The sequence below is a fragment of the Perognathus longimembris genome, chromosome 13 (genome assembly GCF_023159225.1).
Source record: "Perognathus longimembris pacificus isolate PPM17 chromosome 13, ASM2315922v1, whole genome shotgun sequence".
NCBI classification, from domain to species: domain Eukaryota; kingdom Metazoa; phylum Chordata; class Mammalia; order Rodentia; family Heteromyidae; genus Perognathus; species Perognathus longimembris.
Genome location: NC_063173.1, coordinates 53311347 through 53330506, shown reverse-complemented (window position 1 = coordinate 53330506; position 19160 = coordinate 53311347). Strand labels below are relative to the sequence as shown.

At 40.7% G+C, this 19160-nt stretch overlaps 1 protein-coding gene across 1 annotated transcript; it reads left to right on the top strand.

Moving 5' to 3' along the window:
• The first annotated feature begins 502 nt into the window (after positions 1-502).
• LOC125362690 (glycine N-acyltransferase-like protein Keg1) lies at positions 503-14598 on the top strand. Its single transcript, XM_048361547.1, has 6 exons — positions 503-647; positions 4653-4742; positions 6637-6744; positions 8267-8393; positions 10528-10699; positions 14012-14598. The coding sequence occupies exons 2-6, from the start codon at positions 4665-4667 to the stop codon at positions 14412-14414; spliced, it is 888 nt and encodes a 295-aa protein (XP_048217504.1). The 5' UTR covers positions 503-647; positions 4653-4664; the 3' UTR covers positions 14415-14598.
• Positions 14599-19160: the final 4562 nt, after the last annotated feature.

Sequence of the window (19160 nt, the reverse complement as noted above, 5' to 3'; positions counted from 1 at the left end):
ATACATATGTGTGTATATATACATATCATATATGATATATATACAGAAATTAATTTATACATAAAGTATAAGTATATACTCTTGATCCCACCTTGCTACTACAAGGAAGGAAGGAAGGAAGGAAGGAAGGAAGGAAGGAAGGAAGGAAGGAAGGAAGGAAGGAAGGAAGGAAGGAAGGAAGGAAGTTGTATTCCCTCCACGACAACATCTTCCTTCCTGTCCCCAGTCTGCTGTTCTTCTACAGACAGAACCTAGAATAAACTGACAGTCTGAAAGGAAAGACTAAGAGTGTGCAAGCAGCCTCAGCCTCACAAATGTGCACCATCAGCTCCCTGCACCTCATACCCTAGGGGATGGTACAGGTTGCCAATGAATCCAACACTAGCCAGCAGAATTTTTTGTTGTTGATGTAGTTTAGAAGACCAAGGTTCACATAAACAATCTTTCACTTAGGGCTACCTGTAAAACATTTACAGCTATCTGTAAATAAAGAAATCCTAGTTCTATGTATCGAATAAAGAGATGGTCACATCTTCTCACAGTTTGTCGTTTGTGATTTACTCCTCGGAGCCTCCGTGTGGACAGTTCCAGAAGGACTCGCCCTGTCTTATAGGTGGAAGCACTGCTTTGTGACTCTGCCCTTTTCCTTACTCAGTAAGGTGGGAAAAATGACATGATGGTGGTGGTTTTAAAAAAGAAAGTGTAATGGAGACTGAGGCTCTGGGAAGAGGAGTTTATTGAGCTGGGAACATCCTTGTGCCCAGTAGTATGAATCACGGGAGAGATCTTGGAAGGATTAAGTCAAGTGTCCTTTCTAAGCAGATAAGGAGTAGAGAGAGATTTGGGAACTTGTCTGGTGTTTGGAGAGGTAACAATGAAGCAAAGACGAATGCTGACCTCAGTAATAGTTATTTAGTGCATGCCGTATGCAGGTGAAATGCAAATCATGTTCTCTGCTCCTTTAAGAGACCTGCTAAGAAAGGCTGGATAAATGTTATTCAGGAAATTGAAGTACCTTATTCTAATAAGACAAGTTATACAGAAAAAGATGAAGAATAATAGAGACTAGATTTATTGTTCATTTAAATTATCTGGAAAAGCTTCATTTAAATGATTTTTTAAAATCAACAATGCTATGATCTGATGCTTTATAAATTGTGGGATTTTTTATACCATCTAATCTGATATTTCTGTCTTATTCCATTTTCTGATGCAGGTGGAGTATTAAATACTTGTGTAAGCAAAGATTTCCATAATCTAGTCAAATGATGTGCTGTTTAATTTTCTTCTTTTATTTTAATACTCTTTTACATGTGTATGTATCATAATTACTACATTAAATGTTCCTTAGAGTTGAGACAGACAATTCCATCATAATCATGTAATCACATCCTTGAAGCAGATATGGGAATTTTGTTACAAATTTTATGTTCACTGAACTGTTTTCCCTTCTAAAATTCACAGTACACTGTGCCCATTAACAATGCAGAATCCTCCTATTCATGCAGTTTCTTCACTTTCAGAACATTCTATCATTCTGGCATTACATTTCCTTGTTGCTTTTTTTTTTTGCTGTGTGTATGTGAGTATGCTTGCTAATTTACAAAGTTTATTTTTTCTGTGTGTAGGTGTGATTGGTCTCCCCTTATAGGATTTGCAGGCATTCTAGTCATTCATGAGGTTTGGCCTCAAAATCACTTTTCCTCTTAAAGGGTGATGGATCACATTCTTCTAGATACAATGTAAATACTTCTGAAAAAAATGCCAGACTTGTCTTTAGGATGTTAGGCTTCTAGGATTTTGAGACTCTCCAGGACATGGAAAAATGTCTGGGGACATTTGTGCTGAAAGGAGAGATTTTACCACTAGCACCACCTAGAAGAGAGGCTGGGAAGTCTGGTAGACCATCTCCAATGAACAGCACAGTCCCCCATGGCAAAGAGTAATGTGGACCCAAACATCACAGAGCTGACTGTGAAGAGCTCTGTCTCTCTCACCAAAAACAATGAAATAAAAAGGACATAGATCACCGGTACTAGGAAAGACGGACATGACTTCACTGCAGAAACCAGACAGTGAGAGAGCAAAAAGAACACATAGAGGTAGAAGTGAAGGGCATCATGGTTTGAGACTAGGCCTGGTCAAAGTTGGCAAGCCTTTATCTCAAAAAATAGAATAGAATAGAATAGAATAGAATGAAAATAAAGTATACAAGGAAATGCAGTAAATAAAGTATAAAATAATAAAATAAAACAAGGTAGAAGTTAAAGCTATGCAGCAAGCAGAGGTAAGAAGGGTGAATAGTTTAAGCTCCATCCTAAGGAAAAGCACAAGACTCCATCTGAGACTAAAGCCCAAAGGACTGAAGTGTGATTCAAATGGTAGAGTGCTTGTTCAGTCTTTTATAGATTCTTTTTTCCAGAGCTAAGGACTGAACTCGGGGCCTTGTGATTGCCAGGCAGGCGCTCTTCCACTGAGCTAAATCCCCAGCCCCTAGAGTGCTTGTTTAGCAAGCATAAGTTCTTGAGTTCAAGCCCTAGTATAGGTAAATAAATAAGCAAACAAATAGTAATAGATGTTATGAACAAGTATGTGATAATTTGATAATATAACAGGTTGGTTTTGTAAAGACCCAAAGTGTTTTGTAATCAAATAATGAAACTGAATACATGTTTCTTGCATAAACTGGATTTTTAATTACAAAATATTGACAGAGAATCTAATTTAAAGCATTTCTATGGGAAGGCATTGACAAAAAGCAAGCAAAATTGAAGATACATTGGCTAAGTAGCAATCTAATATATGACATGATACTAAAATGGTTATTTAAATAAGTGAAATAATCTTATTCAAAAATATGGATTATTATGTGAGCTGAAGAACATGGAATTTTGCTTGATTATAGTAAACATTTGACTATATGTACAAAATGTTTTGCATGTAAAATATGCCAGGAAAAGAATATACTAATGGTGATATATTAATAAACATGAATTCCATGGCGAAAATAAAAAAAGAAGGAAAATTATTTTCCAGTCTTAGGCGTCCTTATTACTGTAATCAACTAATACTTGAAAAAGAAGTAATATCAATACTGAATCAAGAAAATTAATGAAGAAATGCTGTTCCTTCTCAAGGAAATAAAGCAAGATGAAACACTTTCCCTACTCATGTTTCTTAATGGAATAAGTATTCTTTCAGAGCCAGGAAAAGCAAATAAAATCATGGATCACTGTCCCTAATAAACACAGATGCACACATTTTAAACAGATATAATAGAACATAGACTCAGAAAGATCAGTATCTCAAAATCAAATGGGATTTATCTTAGGAATATGAAGTCAACTTAGCACACCAAAATCCACAAATACAATTCAACATATCAACAAGAAAGAAATATCAAATCGTCTTGATAGATCTATACTATATTTGACATGTTTTAGCATTGATGGCTGATTTTTAAGATTCAATTGTTTCAGAAAGCAGGGATAATGGGATGTCTCCAGTCCTTTTGCCCTTATACAAACACAAGGTTTGCAATCCTCCGTGGGCAAAAATGACCCTGAAAGACATTTGAGATCAAAAGTATTCGGTTGTGAACTCAGTATAGAGCCCATGACTAAAAAAATCCACTTTGAGATGAGTAGCTTGTGCCTGCTAACAAGGCCACTAGACACACATGTGGTTCAGATTCATAAGCCGTGTCATGTCCTTGGTGGATTTGCTCACAGCCTTATTTGTTTATAGTTCTGTAGAAAAGCTTGCATAACAAGGAATCGTGAAAGAGTTCTCTTTATACCTTCCTCTCTGATAGCAGGCTCATTAACCACAAAAGCCAGTTGTGGACACAGAACCAAACCCTTAACCCAAGTTCTAGTCTACCTCAATTACCTTTCAGAGGTCATCCTGTCCATCTTGGGACATTTTTTTTTTTTTTGCCAGTCCTGAAGCTTGAACTCAGGACCTGGGCACTATCCCTGAGCTTCTTTTTTGCCCAATGCTAGAATTCTACCACTTGAGCCACAGGGCTATCTCTAGATTTTCTGTGTATGTGGTACTGAGGAATTGAACTAGAGGCTTCCTGCATGGTAGGCAAGTACTCTACCACTAAGCCATATTCCCTGCCCCATCTTGGAACTTTTGAAGAGAAAATTAGCTGCCAAATCCAGTGTGAAGAAGCTGGAAGACAGAAAGCAGGCCTTTCCTGGACACCGAGTATGCCAGTGTCTTCTATGTTTATTTTAAATTCTTAAAAATATTGTTGCCATTGATTGGTTGAACAAGTGGTTTCATGTTGACATGTGCGTATATGTAAAATGTCCCTTGATCCAATCATGCCCTCAAATCAACCTCAACAAGCTTCCGCACTTCGTCTCATACCTGTACATCAAGTGTTTTGTCTACATTCACCTTCTCTAACTCTCCCTTTCCTCGCTCCCTTCCTCTAGTACCCACACTCTGCATAGGACCCTGTTTCACCTTCTTGATACTCCTGGTGCTTAAAGCGATGCCAGTCTCTTGATCTTGGATTTCTCAATCTCCAGAACTGTGATAAATAAATGCCAGTTGTTCGTCATACGCCCAGTTCCTGGTAGTAGGTTGTCAGCTTAAATAGAGCACCCTCCCACGCTTTCACCATTGTCGCCACATTAAGGTGCCTCAAGATGTTCCACTTGCAGAGTCTACAGCAGCTGCAGATGCTGGAGAAGTCCTTGAGGAAGCACATCCCCAAGTCCTTAAAGGTGAGGATGGAACAAAGGGCTGTGTTTTCCTATGCCAGAGGAGGGAAAGGGGAATGCCTTTCACTGAGCACCTGTGCTATAGTGGGAACTTACTCAGCCTGGGTCTCATTTCGTTCACATCACTTATTTGTATGGAAGCACCGTATGTTCATGCCTCCTGAAAGAAAACATACCTTAGTAATGCCATTATTAAGAAATGGAACACGTCTTGCTGATTCATAAAAGCATGTTGCACAGTACTTTCAAAGAAGTTTCACAATGACATTGGAATGTCTCCCAGATTTCTCTTTGAAAGGATGTTTTAACTATGTACTAATTTTTAAACAGTTGTGCCAGATATTTCTGCCATGGAACTTCTGAAAACATGTAATCAGGCTACTCTTATTTCACTGAAATGTCATAAGAGATTGTGTGTCATATCAAAGATAGACCCAAAAATGATTATATATTTTTGAGTAGTTCACTACAAAAATATTTGGATTATGCATTTTTTTACTTACTTTCCATTCATCTTTTCTATTCATTTTATCTTGTTCCATTTATCTTTTCAGAGAAACACTTTCTAGTTCTCTCTTTTTTAATTTTTTAATTTAATTTTTATTGTCAAGGTGATGTACAGAGGGGTTACAGTTACATACATAAGGTAGTGAGTACATTTCTTGTTATCCCCTACCTCATTTTTCTCTCTTGATCTGTTGTTATTCTTTTTTTGTCTTTATTTTTATTTATTTTTTCTCTAATCATTATTATGTCTCTACTATTCATCTTCAGTTAATTTAGTGTTTTTCTAAAACCTTGAAATTATTAAGTTATTATTTACATCATTAATTACTCAGTATGTCTGTATTTTTTATGTAGGCATGTGCTACTATAAAATTCTCTCTTAGGCTGGGTGCTGTAATGTAAGAGTTGCCGAAATTCTAGCTACTCAAGAGGCTGAGCTCTGAGGATTGAAATTTGAAGCCAGTTGGGGCAGGAAGATCCCTGGGACTCTCTTATCTTCAAAAAGTCAGAAGTGAAGATCAAGTGGTGGAAAGCTAGCCTTGAGTAGAAAAGCCTAGGGACAGTGCTCATGACCTGAGTCAAGCTCCAGGACTGGGTTTTTTTTTTTAATCCCTCTTAGTACAATATTTCTTACATTTAATATGTTTCAATGTGCGATGTTTCTATTTTTATTTGATTCAAGGTCTTAAAAAATTTTTCCCTCCTAGTTTGTAAATGAGCTACTGTGTTAGTAACCTTTCTCCTTGTTGGGCCAAAGAACTGGCAGAAACATCTTAAAGAAAGAGACTTACGTCGGCTCTTAGTTCCATCAGTTCAGTCCATGGTAACCTGGGATGTCCCAGGACATCATGGAAGCAGGAACAAGGGATGGGGACACTCCACATTTGGATGGTCAGGACATATCAAGAGGGATGCAGGACACCATTTCTTCTAGGAAGGGCTCACCTCCAGAAGTTTCCAGAACTGCCCCCAAATAATGCCACTAGCTCAAGCTCTAGGCTTTAACCCATGAGCCTTTGAATTATGAAATTTTTATGAGAGGAAGTTACCTAGTCTATATCAATGCCAAATGGTTTTTAGGTTGTATTTGTTTGCTCCAATAAAAAAATAACAAGACTTTTGGGCACAAGGCTTTGCGGTGAGTTCAAGGCTGGCCTGGTGACTCTTTCCCCTTAGCCTCCTGAGTATTGAGGATACAGGCATTTACTACCAGATGTAATGTTTCTACATTATTTCAACTGAGAGTTAATAATTTTCAAAGGCAAATGTTTCGGATTAAGAACTGTTTAGGGCCATCATTTTGGAGGTGCCACCCTAGCCATGGTCAACTTCAAAGTACTTTTCCATTTCTGGGGTGTGCTGACCCTCCCATTCTATTGAAATGTTCCAGGTGTATGGTACCGTCTTCCACATGAACCAAGGAAATCCATTCAAGCTGAAGGCCCTAGTGGATGAGTGGCCTGATTTTAGCACAGTGGTTATTCGTCCTCAGGAGCAGGTCAGTTGCCAAGGGTGGAAGGAATAAATGTTCCTCTTGGTTCATGTCTACTGTGTGTCTACTATGCACCTGGCAACATGGTAGGCACCAGGGAAATATACATGAACCGAGATGCCCACAAAACCCTGTTCTCCATTATCTCATGGTGGAAAAAAGAGTGCAGAGAAGCCCACAGATAAATTACAGCATGGTCTGAAATGTGCAGGAACAGAAGCATAAACATGATATACCAGTAGCACACAGAGAAACTTGATTAATAGTGTATGTGGAACATTTTTACACTCGTTATTTTGTTGTTGTTTTTTTTAATATTGTCCTCCTCTGCCAGGATTTGATGATAATTGAATACCAAACTTCTTTTTGTGGGGGGGGCGGTGTAATTTCTTACATTTATTTGATGAGAATTAGAGGTAATCAATAAAGGCCATGCCAATTAAAGATGGTGTAGGCAATAGAAAAAGCCTGAAATTTGGATATAGACATTATAAAAGCATATCTTAGGCTAGACTTCTGGTTGTAACAAAGCAGGCCTTAGCTCCATTTTCTAACTATCAGCTTATGGGGAAGCACAGAATCCTGTCTTTGAAACCCATACTGAATCCCAACTTGTCATTTTGATACTGTTTCTGGCTGAGATCCTTCCTTCAGTGTGGCGTACTATAGGCTTATCTGTCTACAATAAAGTCACCAAAACAGGGCAGAAGAACCATCTTCATGTGGTAGCGAGAAAATCAGAGTTGTTTCCTAGTGGAGTGTTGAAAATGCATAAAATGTTTAATAAGAAAATAAGACACAGCCCCAAATTGCAGATTTGACCCATAATGTCATAGTATTCATCCTAAGGAGAAAGTGTATTTTTGCCTAATATTTTCTTGAAATTAGAAAACAAATGCTCTCTGATTCAATATTAAAGTCATTTTTCTACTTATCTCTTCCTTCATATTCAAATAATTTCATCTAGCTTTTCATAAAGTTGTCATGTGTCCATATCAATAAATGCATGTGCTTGATAAAATTATGGTTCAGTTAACCACAGTTATAGTTCATGCTATATAATTTTTTAAAGGAATAGCTACTTCATTCTTTTTGTTGATTTCCATATTTGTAATGCATACTCTATCCCTGTTAGCTATGAATTTTAATAACAAACTACTCATGGACCAAAGGAGAACATTCATTTAGCTGAAGATGCTTTACAATTGGTATTTGAATTCTTGACTTGTATTTTTTTTGAGGGGGGGTATAGGATAATGGTTTTAAATGTACTCGTTTATAACATTTAAATGCAGCAGCTGAATTAGGGATAGGTTTTTCTCAGGATATTTTTACATTTTTGAACCGAATAAAGAAATCCTTGACTTCACTATGTAAATAAATTTTATGCAAAGGTAAAAGAAACAGCAGAAAATATTATTATTTTTAGTATCTTAAACTATAATAATACAATGGCATACTGAAAACTAGTATGCCAATGAACATCAGCAAACATTTTAGTTGATTCTTTTTTTTTTAACCCCAACAGGAAATGACAGATGACTTTGACCATTACACTAATACTTACCTAATCTTCAGCAAGGATCTGAAGAAATGCCAGGAATTCCTTGGCATAGCAGAAGTCATTAACTGGAAACAACATTTGCAGATTCAAAGTAAGAGAACTTGGGTATGTGGGGGCAGCTAGGAAGCTTCTGTGCCCTCTGTGGGTCTCCTTCCTTTTCTGACAAACATCACACCACCACATGGCTTTGTTCCCAGTTCTACTCAGCCTGCTAGTGTCCGCTTCTTGTCTCAGCAACTGCCTCCGCCACAGTGAAATATCTTCACGGTCTAAGACTTACACAGCAAATGGTAACCCAATTCCTTAGTAGCTGAGGACTCATGATTTATTTTCTTATAAGTAAACCATGCACTGAAGTACATAGTTAGGAAAGCAATGTTCCCGTCCATCCCATCTCCATTCTAGCAAACTGTCAGATTTACAAAGGAGCATTTTAGTAAATGGGAATGTGTCCTCTGGAGTCAAGCAATGTAAAATGAAGCCTTGTTGGGCCAGTTACTAGCTGTATGATCTAGGACAAATAACAACATTTCTGGCTGCTCCTATCTTTATACATCAAAATGATTACAGTAGTCTTTTCATGGAACTGCTATATTGATTTTATCAGTTATGCCTGCAAAGCATCTCAAAGTATTACCCATCCGATTGCTGAGGTCTTTTTGCTCTACCCAGGGAGGAATCATGGATAGGTTAGAAGGGCATGCTAAGATCCTAAGGACTTCACTGATAAACATAAAGACTTACAGCTCAAATCCCTGAGTGGTAGGAGGCCTACTGTCCCAGGCTCTAGAAGCCAGAGATTAATGAGTCTAGATACTTAGTTTGGAGGCTTATTGATCTAGCCTTCAATTATGAATGACCTTGGCACTTGGTGCTATTATAATTCCCAGCTTCCAGCAGCAGCAGCAGCAGTAGAAGCAGCAGGGGACACCTGCTCATGTTAGAACTCTTACACAGTCCTCAGGTGCTTTGACTACCAACCATATAGCAGCTAGTGCTACAGTGTCAGGCCCAGAATGTCACACTTCGCCTGTGGCTAGTATTAGATCTCTTGGGCCTCAGATGACCTTCATGGTTTAGCAGCTCCCCAGAACTCTTCCAGAAACCAGGGCCAAAGTTTCTCTTCTCTGGTTCTTCACAGCCTTCTATCTTTCTTCAGCCTCAGCTCTTTTCTCTCTTTCACCTTTTCTACTTCCACCATCTCTTGTTGTCTCTGCCATCTCTGCTCCCTCTTGTTTCTACCCAAGTCACTCTCTGGAACTCTTCAGCTGCTACTTGCCATTGTTGTGGCTAAATGTTGCTAGGTTGGAGTTGCTTCCCTCTCCACTATCTTCTCCCCATAGTACCTACTCAGCCCACTCTAGTAGTGATAAAGATCAAAAGAAGGCAAAAAAAAAAAATTCCACTCAGGAGAAGCAACCTACTGAGCCTAATAATGTGATATCACAGTGCAACATGGAATGTTTTCCCAGTTAACCAAAGATGTCTGCATTAATCACAGGAGATCATGTAAATGAAGGACTATTTTTCCACTAATTACTGACCTTCTAGTGGGTCACCAGAGGCAGTCCCTCCCTCCCTTCCAGTGAGAATAGCTTCAGGGTTAGTAGCATTATCTAGAGTTCGATGAGGCTTCTGATAGCTAGAAATTCCAACATATGCTGGTTGAAATATTCATGACTGGAATAGAATGCCTTTGGAGCTGAAGTTACACTCCCAACAGCCAGCAGCTGGATATAGAAAGAGTCTAATAAATTTTAGTTAATATGCTTAAACTTCATTTCCACTGACAGTCCTAAGTGTACTATGATATATACAGGAAAGATGCTATTATCCAAAAATATTTTTAATGTGGGAGTGAAGTAATTATGTTTTTGTTTGTTTTCTTGTCAGTCCTGGGGCTTGGTCTCAGGTCCTGAGTACTGTCTCTGGCTTCTTTTTGCTCAAGGGTAGCACTCTACCACTTGAGCCACAGCACCACTTATAGCTTTTTCTGTTTATGTGGTGTTGAGGAATCAGACCCAGGGCTTCATGCATGCAAGGCAAGCACTCTATGGGCTAAGCCATATTCCCAGCCCTGAAGTGATTATTTTGATATAATGCCTGCATCATGACAAGGTTTGATGATCATATGTGTGCACAACTCCTGTCTTCATTGGGAAGCTTTCCAAAAGCATTAAAATGATCAAGGGTATTTTATTTACTTCTTCATCTTCCTTATCTAGGCTCCCAGTCCAGTCTGGGTAAGGTCATAGAAAATCTTGTGGCCAATAATTTGGGTAAAGTCAAGCACACACAGTGCATTCTCAGCATGGGATTTGACACAATAAAGAAACTGGCTCCTTCACTGGTGGATGCAAAAAACTTTCCAATCAACAGTGTCAAACCAAAGTCAATGTAAGTATAATGTAAGCCAGTTGGCCCTAATCACACTTCTCAGTAATGATGTTGCCTCCTGTATTAGGCAAGAGCTGACGCAATCATGCTGTTTTGTGGGGTTCTTTTTTTTTTATCATTTCGTTTGTTCTGGAGTCTTAAAATCCAGAATCAAGAGGGCAACAGAACCATGCTGTCTCTGAAGCCTGTAGAGAATCCTTCCCTCCTCTTTCAACTTCTGGTGCCTCTCTTCAGTTTTACTTGGTTTATGGCTGCATCATTCACATTCCCTGAGCCAATTTAACTTATATCCCCTATAAATACCTGGATCTTAAAATTCATAAGATAACTAGAACAATTTTACATGGAGCCCCTTAAGGATTATTATATATGCAGAGACTTCTTTTAAAATATAATTTCAAGCTGGGTGTTGGTGGCTCATGCCTGTCATCCTCGCTACTCAGGAGGCTGAGATCTGAGGATCATGGTTTGAAGCCATCCCAGGCAGAAAAGTCCCCGTGGGATTCTTATCTCCAATTAACCACTCAAAAACCAGAAGCGGTACTGTGGATCAAGTAGTAGAGCACTATCCTTGAACACAAAGAAGCTCAGGGACAACACTCAGACCCTGAGTTCCAGCCCCACAACCACCACCACACACACACACACACAGACACACACACAGAGACACACACACACACACTTTAATGTTTTTATTAAGGTGTCATACAAACAGGTTACCATTTCACAATTCAGGTAATGCATGTTTCCCTTTTGGACAATGTCATCTCTTCCTTCACTTTCTCCATATTTATGTACATCCTTTCCCTAAACAATAACATTTTCCCAAGTGTATCTTGTTGAGGGTCAATCATTAAACTTGCTATACCTTCTACCTCTCTCTCTTTGCTTTTGCTCTATCCTCCCTATAATCTATTTTCCACAACGCAATCCAAACCATCTTTAACTTTTCAGTTAAATCATGTGCTTCTCCTGCTTAAAATATGCTAGTTCTTCCCATGTTGCCTTGAAATAATTCTGAACTGCTTTTTTAAAATTATTTACTCTCAACCTTAAAAAATGTTTATTGTACAGGTGATATGCAGAGGATTTATAGTTACGTAAGTAAGGTAATGAGTAGGCGAGTTTTTTTGTCTTGAGATTGGGGATGTTTTCTGTTATTAGTTTATTGAATAGGTTTTCAATGCCTTTAGCTCTGAATTCTTCCCCCTCATCTATTCCAAATATGTATACATTTGATCTTTTGGTTGAGTCTGCAAGTTCTTGGAATTCCCTTTTGCTATGTTTTGAGTGTTTTTCCCATGCCTTTGATTTTTTTGTTTGAATTCTTCTGTTTTATCCTCAACTCCTGATACTCTATTTTCGGCTTAATTTTTCTGTTGCTTTGGCTTTCCACTGTTGTTTGCAATAGGGACATTGAAACTTATGCTTCTAAGTTCTTTGTTGAGGTCAATTCTCATGAGGTTAATTTCATCTTTTACTGAGATGTGTAGTTTTTCTATTTTTCTCTTCATATCTCTTTGGGCAACCTACTTATTCTTTGTCATTTCTTCCTTGCACTCTTTTATTTGTTTTTGGATATCCCTTTTTATTCTGTCAGCTAATTCTCTTGTCATTTCTTTGCTGGTTCTTTCCTCCTCTGTCTCTTCTCCTTCACTCTCATAGGGTCCTTTCCTGGATTGTTGTTGGATTTGGGATGTGGTTCGTTGTCTTGCTTGCTCATGAGTCTTGTCATCTTCTGTTGTGATTTACACCTCTGGGTTCAGGGGTTGTCAAGGTCGTTCAGGTGGTGATGAAGTGTGTTGTGCAGTGTGGTTTGCTGGTTGCACCTGTGTCGCATGTTGCATTTGGCAATCTTATGGGTGGTGCGGGTAGTGTAATATGTCTTGGTCAGTTGTAGGGGCTGTGGTGTGCGGGGCGGTCTTATGTCCTGAGGCACACAAGCAGTCTAGAGTCCTGGCCTGGTTCTGTGTCTGGAGCAGGCAGATTCCAGGTAGTCGTAGAGGGGAGCTCATTCTGACCCAAGCCCTGGACTGGCATCTATTTCCAGAGGGGCTGGAAGCAGCGTTCCAGCGCTGGGATCTCACTTGAGCCCCAGGCTGTGGGGATGGGGCACGGGTGCTGAATGGGGACAGGTGTGGCCTCAGAGGCGGGGGTGTGTGGGGGGGTGTCCCCATAGGGGTATGGGAGATTGTCCACAGTGGGATCCCTGACTGGAGCCTTCACCGTCTGGTCTGGCACCTCCTTCCCATGGGGTGAGGCCCATTCCTGGGCTGGGGGGGGGTGGGGGGTGGGGGGGCCTGGGCCCCAGACCTCTGGGTCGAGCTCCCACCAGGTGCGTGGAAATTGTCCCTGCTGTCTTTTAGCAGATGAGGTTCCCCCAAACCCCCCACCCCCCACCCCCCCCCCGGCAGCCCAGGCTGGTGAGGATATGGAGTCCCAGTGCCCTACCAGTCCCGGCCCCAGGAAGCAAGGGTGGGGGTGGGCTCTCCGCCCTCCTCAAGCCGAAGGGAGGGGTCCAGGCCGAGCACCCTCAGTGGCCACCAGCGCTGCTCTCCCGTGGGGGTGTCCCTGGCTTTGGTTCTGGACTGCCCCGCAGCGCTGTGAAAGCTGCCTGCATCTGGATGCTGCAGTCTCGCCGCGGGTTCGGGTCCCCTGCAGGCACAGAACCACGCGGGTGCAGGATGGGCGGTGGGGGGAAGGCACTTCTCCGCATTCCGTCCTTGCGTTAGCGTTAAGCTCTTTGTTCTTGTAGTTTTCTATCTATTTAACTTTTTTTTTTTTTCAGTTTCCTGGGGTGGGTGGTGAAGTACGTGTTCGGATCCTACATCTCTGTTAGATGAGAGGGAGCCAGGCTGGTTCCCCGTTTCTTCGCAACCACATCCCTATGAAATAAACGTCTTACTTCCACCTTAACATGAAAATAATCGCCAGCAATCACACCTGAGCTGTCTGACTTGGTGAATGAATGGTGGGCGCAAACCAAACCACCTGCCCATCATTTTTATGTTGGTGCTGATTGTGTCCGATTCTAGTTCTAAGGACCTCCCACAACTGCCTCCTTCGCATCTTGCGACGGTTCTTCAAGAACAGAGTGCTTAATTCCAAAAGTGAGAGGCTTCCCCGGCCTCCAGGGACGGTGTTGCTGGGAACCCAGGCAGCCTGGCTGCAGAGCGAACTCAATCCACGGGCTTTGTTTTCTTCTCAGCATCCCGCCTCCCCCCCCCCCCCCCCCAACACACACAAAACCAAATGCAAGATTCTACAATAAGTGTCATGCTTACAGCCCATCTTTCACCTTGTTTCCAACAGCAATCCCGAGGTGTTTAAGCTGTCTTCACTGGATGTCGCCCATGCTACCTTGGTGAATAAAATGTGGAGTTTCGGTGGCAATGACAGGAGCCAGAGATTCATTGAGCGCTGTATTCGGACCTTTCCCACCTTCTGTCTGCTAGGGCCTGAGGGGAGCCCAGTGGCCTGGGCCCTAATGGACCACACTGGAGAAATGCGAATGGGAGGCACTGTACCCCAGTATAGACACCAGGGTCTCATATCTTATGTCGCCTATTCTCAGATACAGGCTCTGGGGAAATTGGGCTACCCCATGTATTCCCATGTGGATAAAGCCAACTACATTATGCAGAAGGTGTCCAGCAATATGGGTAACGTCCCCATGCCCTGTCACTGGAACCAGTGGAATTGTGTGCCTTTGTAAAGCCTGTCCCAAGCCTCGGCCGCGGTGGGGGGTGGAGGGAGGCGGTTGTGCATGTGTCTGGAGAGATGAGTGGAACATTATCAGAAAAGAACACGTTGTCATGAAGTGGATCCTGAGCCCTAGGAAGCAAGGATGTAAGAGAACAACAGAAAACTGGGACCCTGCCCTCAAAGAGCTCATATAGTCTTTCTGTTATTTTCTCTGTTTCTCCTGTTTTGCTCTCACATTCTCAGGATCCTTATCATGCTTTTAAATCGGATGCGTTTCTTTCTGGTTTGTTCTCCTGGCTGACTGACTTGTTATACAAAGTGGGGTTCTGTCATTTTCCCCTCTGGTTTTCTATGACTTTTTTTTTTTTTTTTTAGATTGACTGGCGAGTGCCCTGTCTTCTGAAAGAGGTCTATTCAAAACCGGCCTCTTCTGAGTTACTTCTTAGGCCTTGAATTATAGTCATGTAAGTCAAATAAGAGTGCACGCACACACACACACACATATGTATACCTATATATGTATATATACTTATATGCATATTATACATGCATGTGTATATAGGTATACGCACATGTGCTTGCAATGTGTATAATAGAGTATTGGCAATTATTAGGAAAAAGAGTAAGTTTTGTTACCATTAGTACTAACCATCCTTTGCAATAAGTGATCTATTTCAATGCATATTTCAGAAAAGAGAAAATAGTATTGGTTCTAAAGGCTTGGTTTCCTTAAGCCACAGTGTCATTATAATAAAGAGGCTCTCATTGTAGAAGCTTAAACTACATGGCCCACAAAGGGCCATAAATGTAAGGAGAGGAAGAAGTGAGCACACTCACACTTAGAGAGGTGGATGTTAATTATCTAGGATAGGGGCTATGGAAGCTTTGTTCAGATTAGAGACCATGTCTCTCCTGGCAAGAATGCAACGTTTTGAAGTCAACTCTTTACAGAACAAGGAAGTGTTAGATGAGAGGAAGTCACTATACTATATAAGCCATTCCGAAGTAGCCATAGGAATAATTTCCCATAAGTGCTTGAAGAGATCATCCATTCAAAGCTAGAAAGAAGTGAAAGGAATGTCACTGGATTAAAAATTCTGATGATGGGCTGGGAATATGGTCTAGTGGCAAGAGTGCTTGTCCTGTATACATGAAGCCCTGGGTTCGATTCCCCAGCGCCACATATATAGAAAACGGCCAGAAGTGGCACTGTGGCTCAAGTGTCAGAGTGCTAGCCTTGAGTAAAGAGAAGCCAGGGATAGTGGTCAGGCCCTGAGTCCAAGCCCCAGTACTGGCAAAAGAAAAAAGAAAAATTCTGATGATCCCAGCCTGCTTCCTCAATATATCAGAAAAATAATTGTGCTTCTATTGGATGCCAGCTAAAATAGTAACCCTGGAAGTATCCTGAAATCATCAAGAGAAGAGATTCTTTATGATGAGGAAGTAAGGAAAGAAAAGTCTCCTTTAAATGAGAGAGAGACACAAAGAGAGGGGGGAGGAGAGAGAGGGAGAGAGAGAGCACTATCTTCAGGTCATTGTGAAGTTGTGTCTTGATATCCAGACTTGTTATCGGTTAGCTGATATGAACTAAAATTATGTGAAAACAAATGCAACAATATATACTTAAACCTCTTTTGGGAAAGTAAATCTGAAGAGGAAGACTTTCTAGAACCATCCCTGGCCATGGCCTTGAACTAATTCAGCTATTTTACATCTCTCTTATTCATGGAAGGCAATATATCTTGTAAATAATAATAATAATTCTCTTGATCTTATCCAACGGCTATCCCCTCTTACTAAAAGAAACAAAATTTATAAATCTGTATAAGCTTCTCTTCCCTTATCATTGGTTGACTGGAATAAATATCACACAAAGAAGTCCAGTCTAGTTTCAGGACTTTACTCATTCAAGAGGGTTTAAACTAGGTCCATTCACACCCACCCACTACCCCCCCCCCCAATTTGGCCCCAGACAAGCTCACATTTTGAATATGCAAGTGTTGCTTCCAGTTATGATCCCTGGTTAGTGAAGAACCTTTAGTGACCTCTAGATTCTTGGAATAGACTTGGTAAGTGCTGATGTAGTAGCTGAAGTCTGCTTTTATCTCCTGATTGGATTGGAGAAAGAAAACAAATGGCCTCTGAATGCTGTGAACTCTATGCAAGTAGAAACACAGTTCATTCCAACTCTGACACAAATATCACAGGAAATAATCCCGGCCCCTGATAAAGAAAACAGTCACATAATGGAAGGGCTAAATAAATCTTGTAGCTTTACTGGCATTTAGTTGATATTTAAAAATTTCAAAGTTGAGTGGTCACATGGCTGAGCAATCTGTACCTCAACCTTTGGGCTAGATTTCTTCTCAACTCTGCACATAGACATGTTAATTATTTACAGAAAGTTTATCCAAAGCTAGTACATGGCTGATTTCCCTCCAAAAATGTACCTGACTTCTCTCCTCCCTCTTCAAGACTGAAGACAGTGAGAAAATTAACTAAGATGTTTTCAAGATTCACAGGGACAGCGAGATCAACTCCCAAGATCCCACCCTAACTATCTGAGCACCCAATGATGACTTAAACATCATTAAGTCATGGAGCTTGGATCTGCAAATTAGTTGGTTTGCTGGCTTTCCAACACAAACCTTATCCCAGCAATTTTTGCCACTTTCCCTTTTGAGCTTCAAGTAGACATATGTAGCAGTTACTCACACCTGTTCTCCTGGTCAGAGAAGCACTCTATTTAAGTTAGGCCACTACATCCACCAGTACTCGAAGCATAAATATATTCCTCTGAATTAGTTGGAAAATGATCCTTATTCAACAAGTGGAAAATATTGAGACAAAGCAGCAAAATATGCTTTGGGCTTTATGTATAGCATATTCACCAAATGGTGACCCGTTAAAAATAGTGTGAGTTACAGGGAATGTGCAGACTTTAACAGCCATCTCTCATTTAAAAGACTTAGCATTTTCTTTTAAAGTAAGTTTCTATTTATTCCAGTATTTTTCTTTTCATTCATAATCTGGAGCCATGAAGAATCATTCTTCATTTTAGACCAATAGAACTTCCTGTGACTGAACACTACTGCCTTAGTAATAATTACCATTGGCTGGTAAGCCTGTCTCAGGCCACATGAAATAGAGCTATTTAGGAGATGGCTATCAGTCAGATTATAGTCTGAGGCTGGCCCCAGGCAAAAACACAGGTCTTATTCAAAAAACAAATAACACAAAAAATGGCTGGGGTATGACTCAAGTGGCAGGGCAACTGCCTAGCAAGTACAAGGTCCTGAGTTCAAACCCAAGTACTGCCAACAATAAGTACATACGTAAACAAATAAGTAATACATCATATACACCAGCTTCTTTTTTTATTTTTTACTATTTTTCTTATAAAAGTGATTGAACTCCTATAAATACCTGATTGGGCATACATTATTATTTCCATTTTGGAAGTGACAGAGCCTTTTAGAACTTCATTTGATTCATAGAACTAGTAAAAATTCCAAGCTCCAGATACTTCAGATTTCCCAGACATGTCAGTTGCCCGTTAGGTTATTTATCTAGTATGATAACTTGGCACTTCCTGCCGTTACAAATACACACACCAGTACCCTACACATACATGCATTGCCTGCCTCTTCCACTGATGGTGGTGAGGTCATTTCCTGTCTGATTATGATCGCCGAAGATAACTGACATATCACTGACGGTTACAATATTGAAAGTAATAACTTAGAATTGTGTAATGATAATGGCGTTCATGATTACAATTCACCACTGGATTGTATCACTTCATGAATGAGTCACCACTTTTTTGCCAGATACAATTCTATTTTCTCTCCATGGCACAGGCATCACCAGACTGTACACAGTTTTCAGAGTGATGCTTTACATGAAGAGAAACATCTCAGTGAGAGATGGGCGCCCAGCATTTAATTTTATTCTTCAGTGGAGCCTTTTCCCTCTACCCACCCAGTCTTTCCATTCTTCATGCATCCTTCTCACATTCTTCAGACAGAAGCCTTGGTTTGCTTATGGAAAATTTAATCTTAAAGGAAACAAGAGTGATTACGTGGAGTTGCTCCATTTTCTGTCCATCGCTCTAGGTGATAATGAGCTGTCATTTAGACAGACCTAAGCATTTAATGACAAATCCTCTGATTCACGATCAGACCAATGCTAGAGGGAGGACTCAGAGACCTTCCTCCCCTGGTTCGAATCTATCTGGCTGGCATTCTACCCCCAGAGTTATTGACACCTTCTTCAAGGGCTGGATTCTGCTGGTAACCTTTGCCCAGTCAGAAGACTTGGGCATCAACCTCCTGAGTCTGTTTACTTTTAAATGTTCAAATACTCTCTTCGCTTGGCTAACTCTCCACACTCCTTCTGGATTGACTTCGTTCAGAAGTGCTTCCCAGAATCCTGATGAGAACCACGGAGACACTCCCTGTACTGCACAGTGTCGTGGACCAGAAATGGGCCACATTGCTGGGACAGTGTGTAACTCTTGGAGGGCTGGCTGCCCCTGCCCCTGAGCCCCCCTCCACATCTGCAGAAAAGGACACCATCCATAATCCAAGCACAGGATGGGGAGTGAGGTAAGGAAGAGGGTAAATCACAGATCTCTGCCGTGTCCTACTTCAAGAAGAAAGACAGCCTTTGACCTCCACTGGAAACTGTTTTCTGAGGAATCTGTCAGAGAATGTGTGTACATCATATATCTAGTAATGGGTTAATATTCAGAATA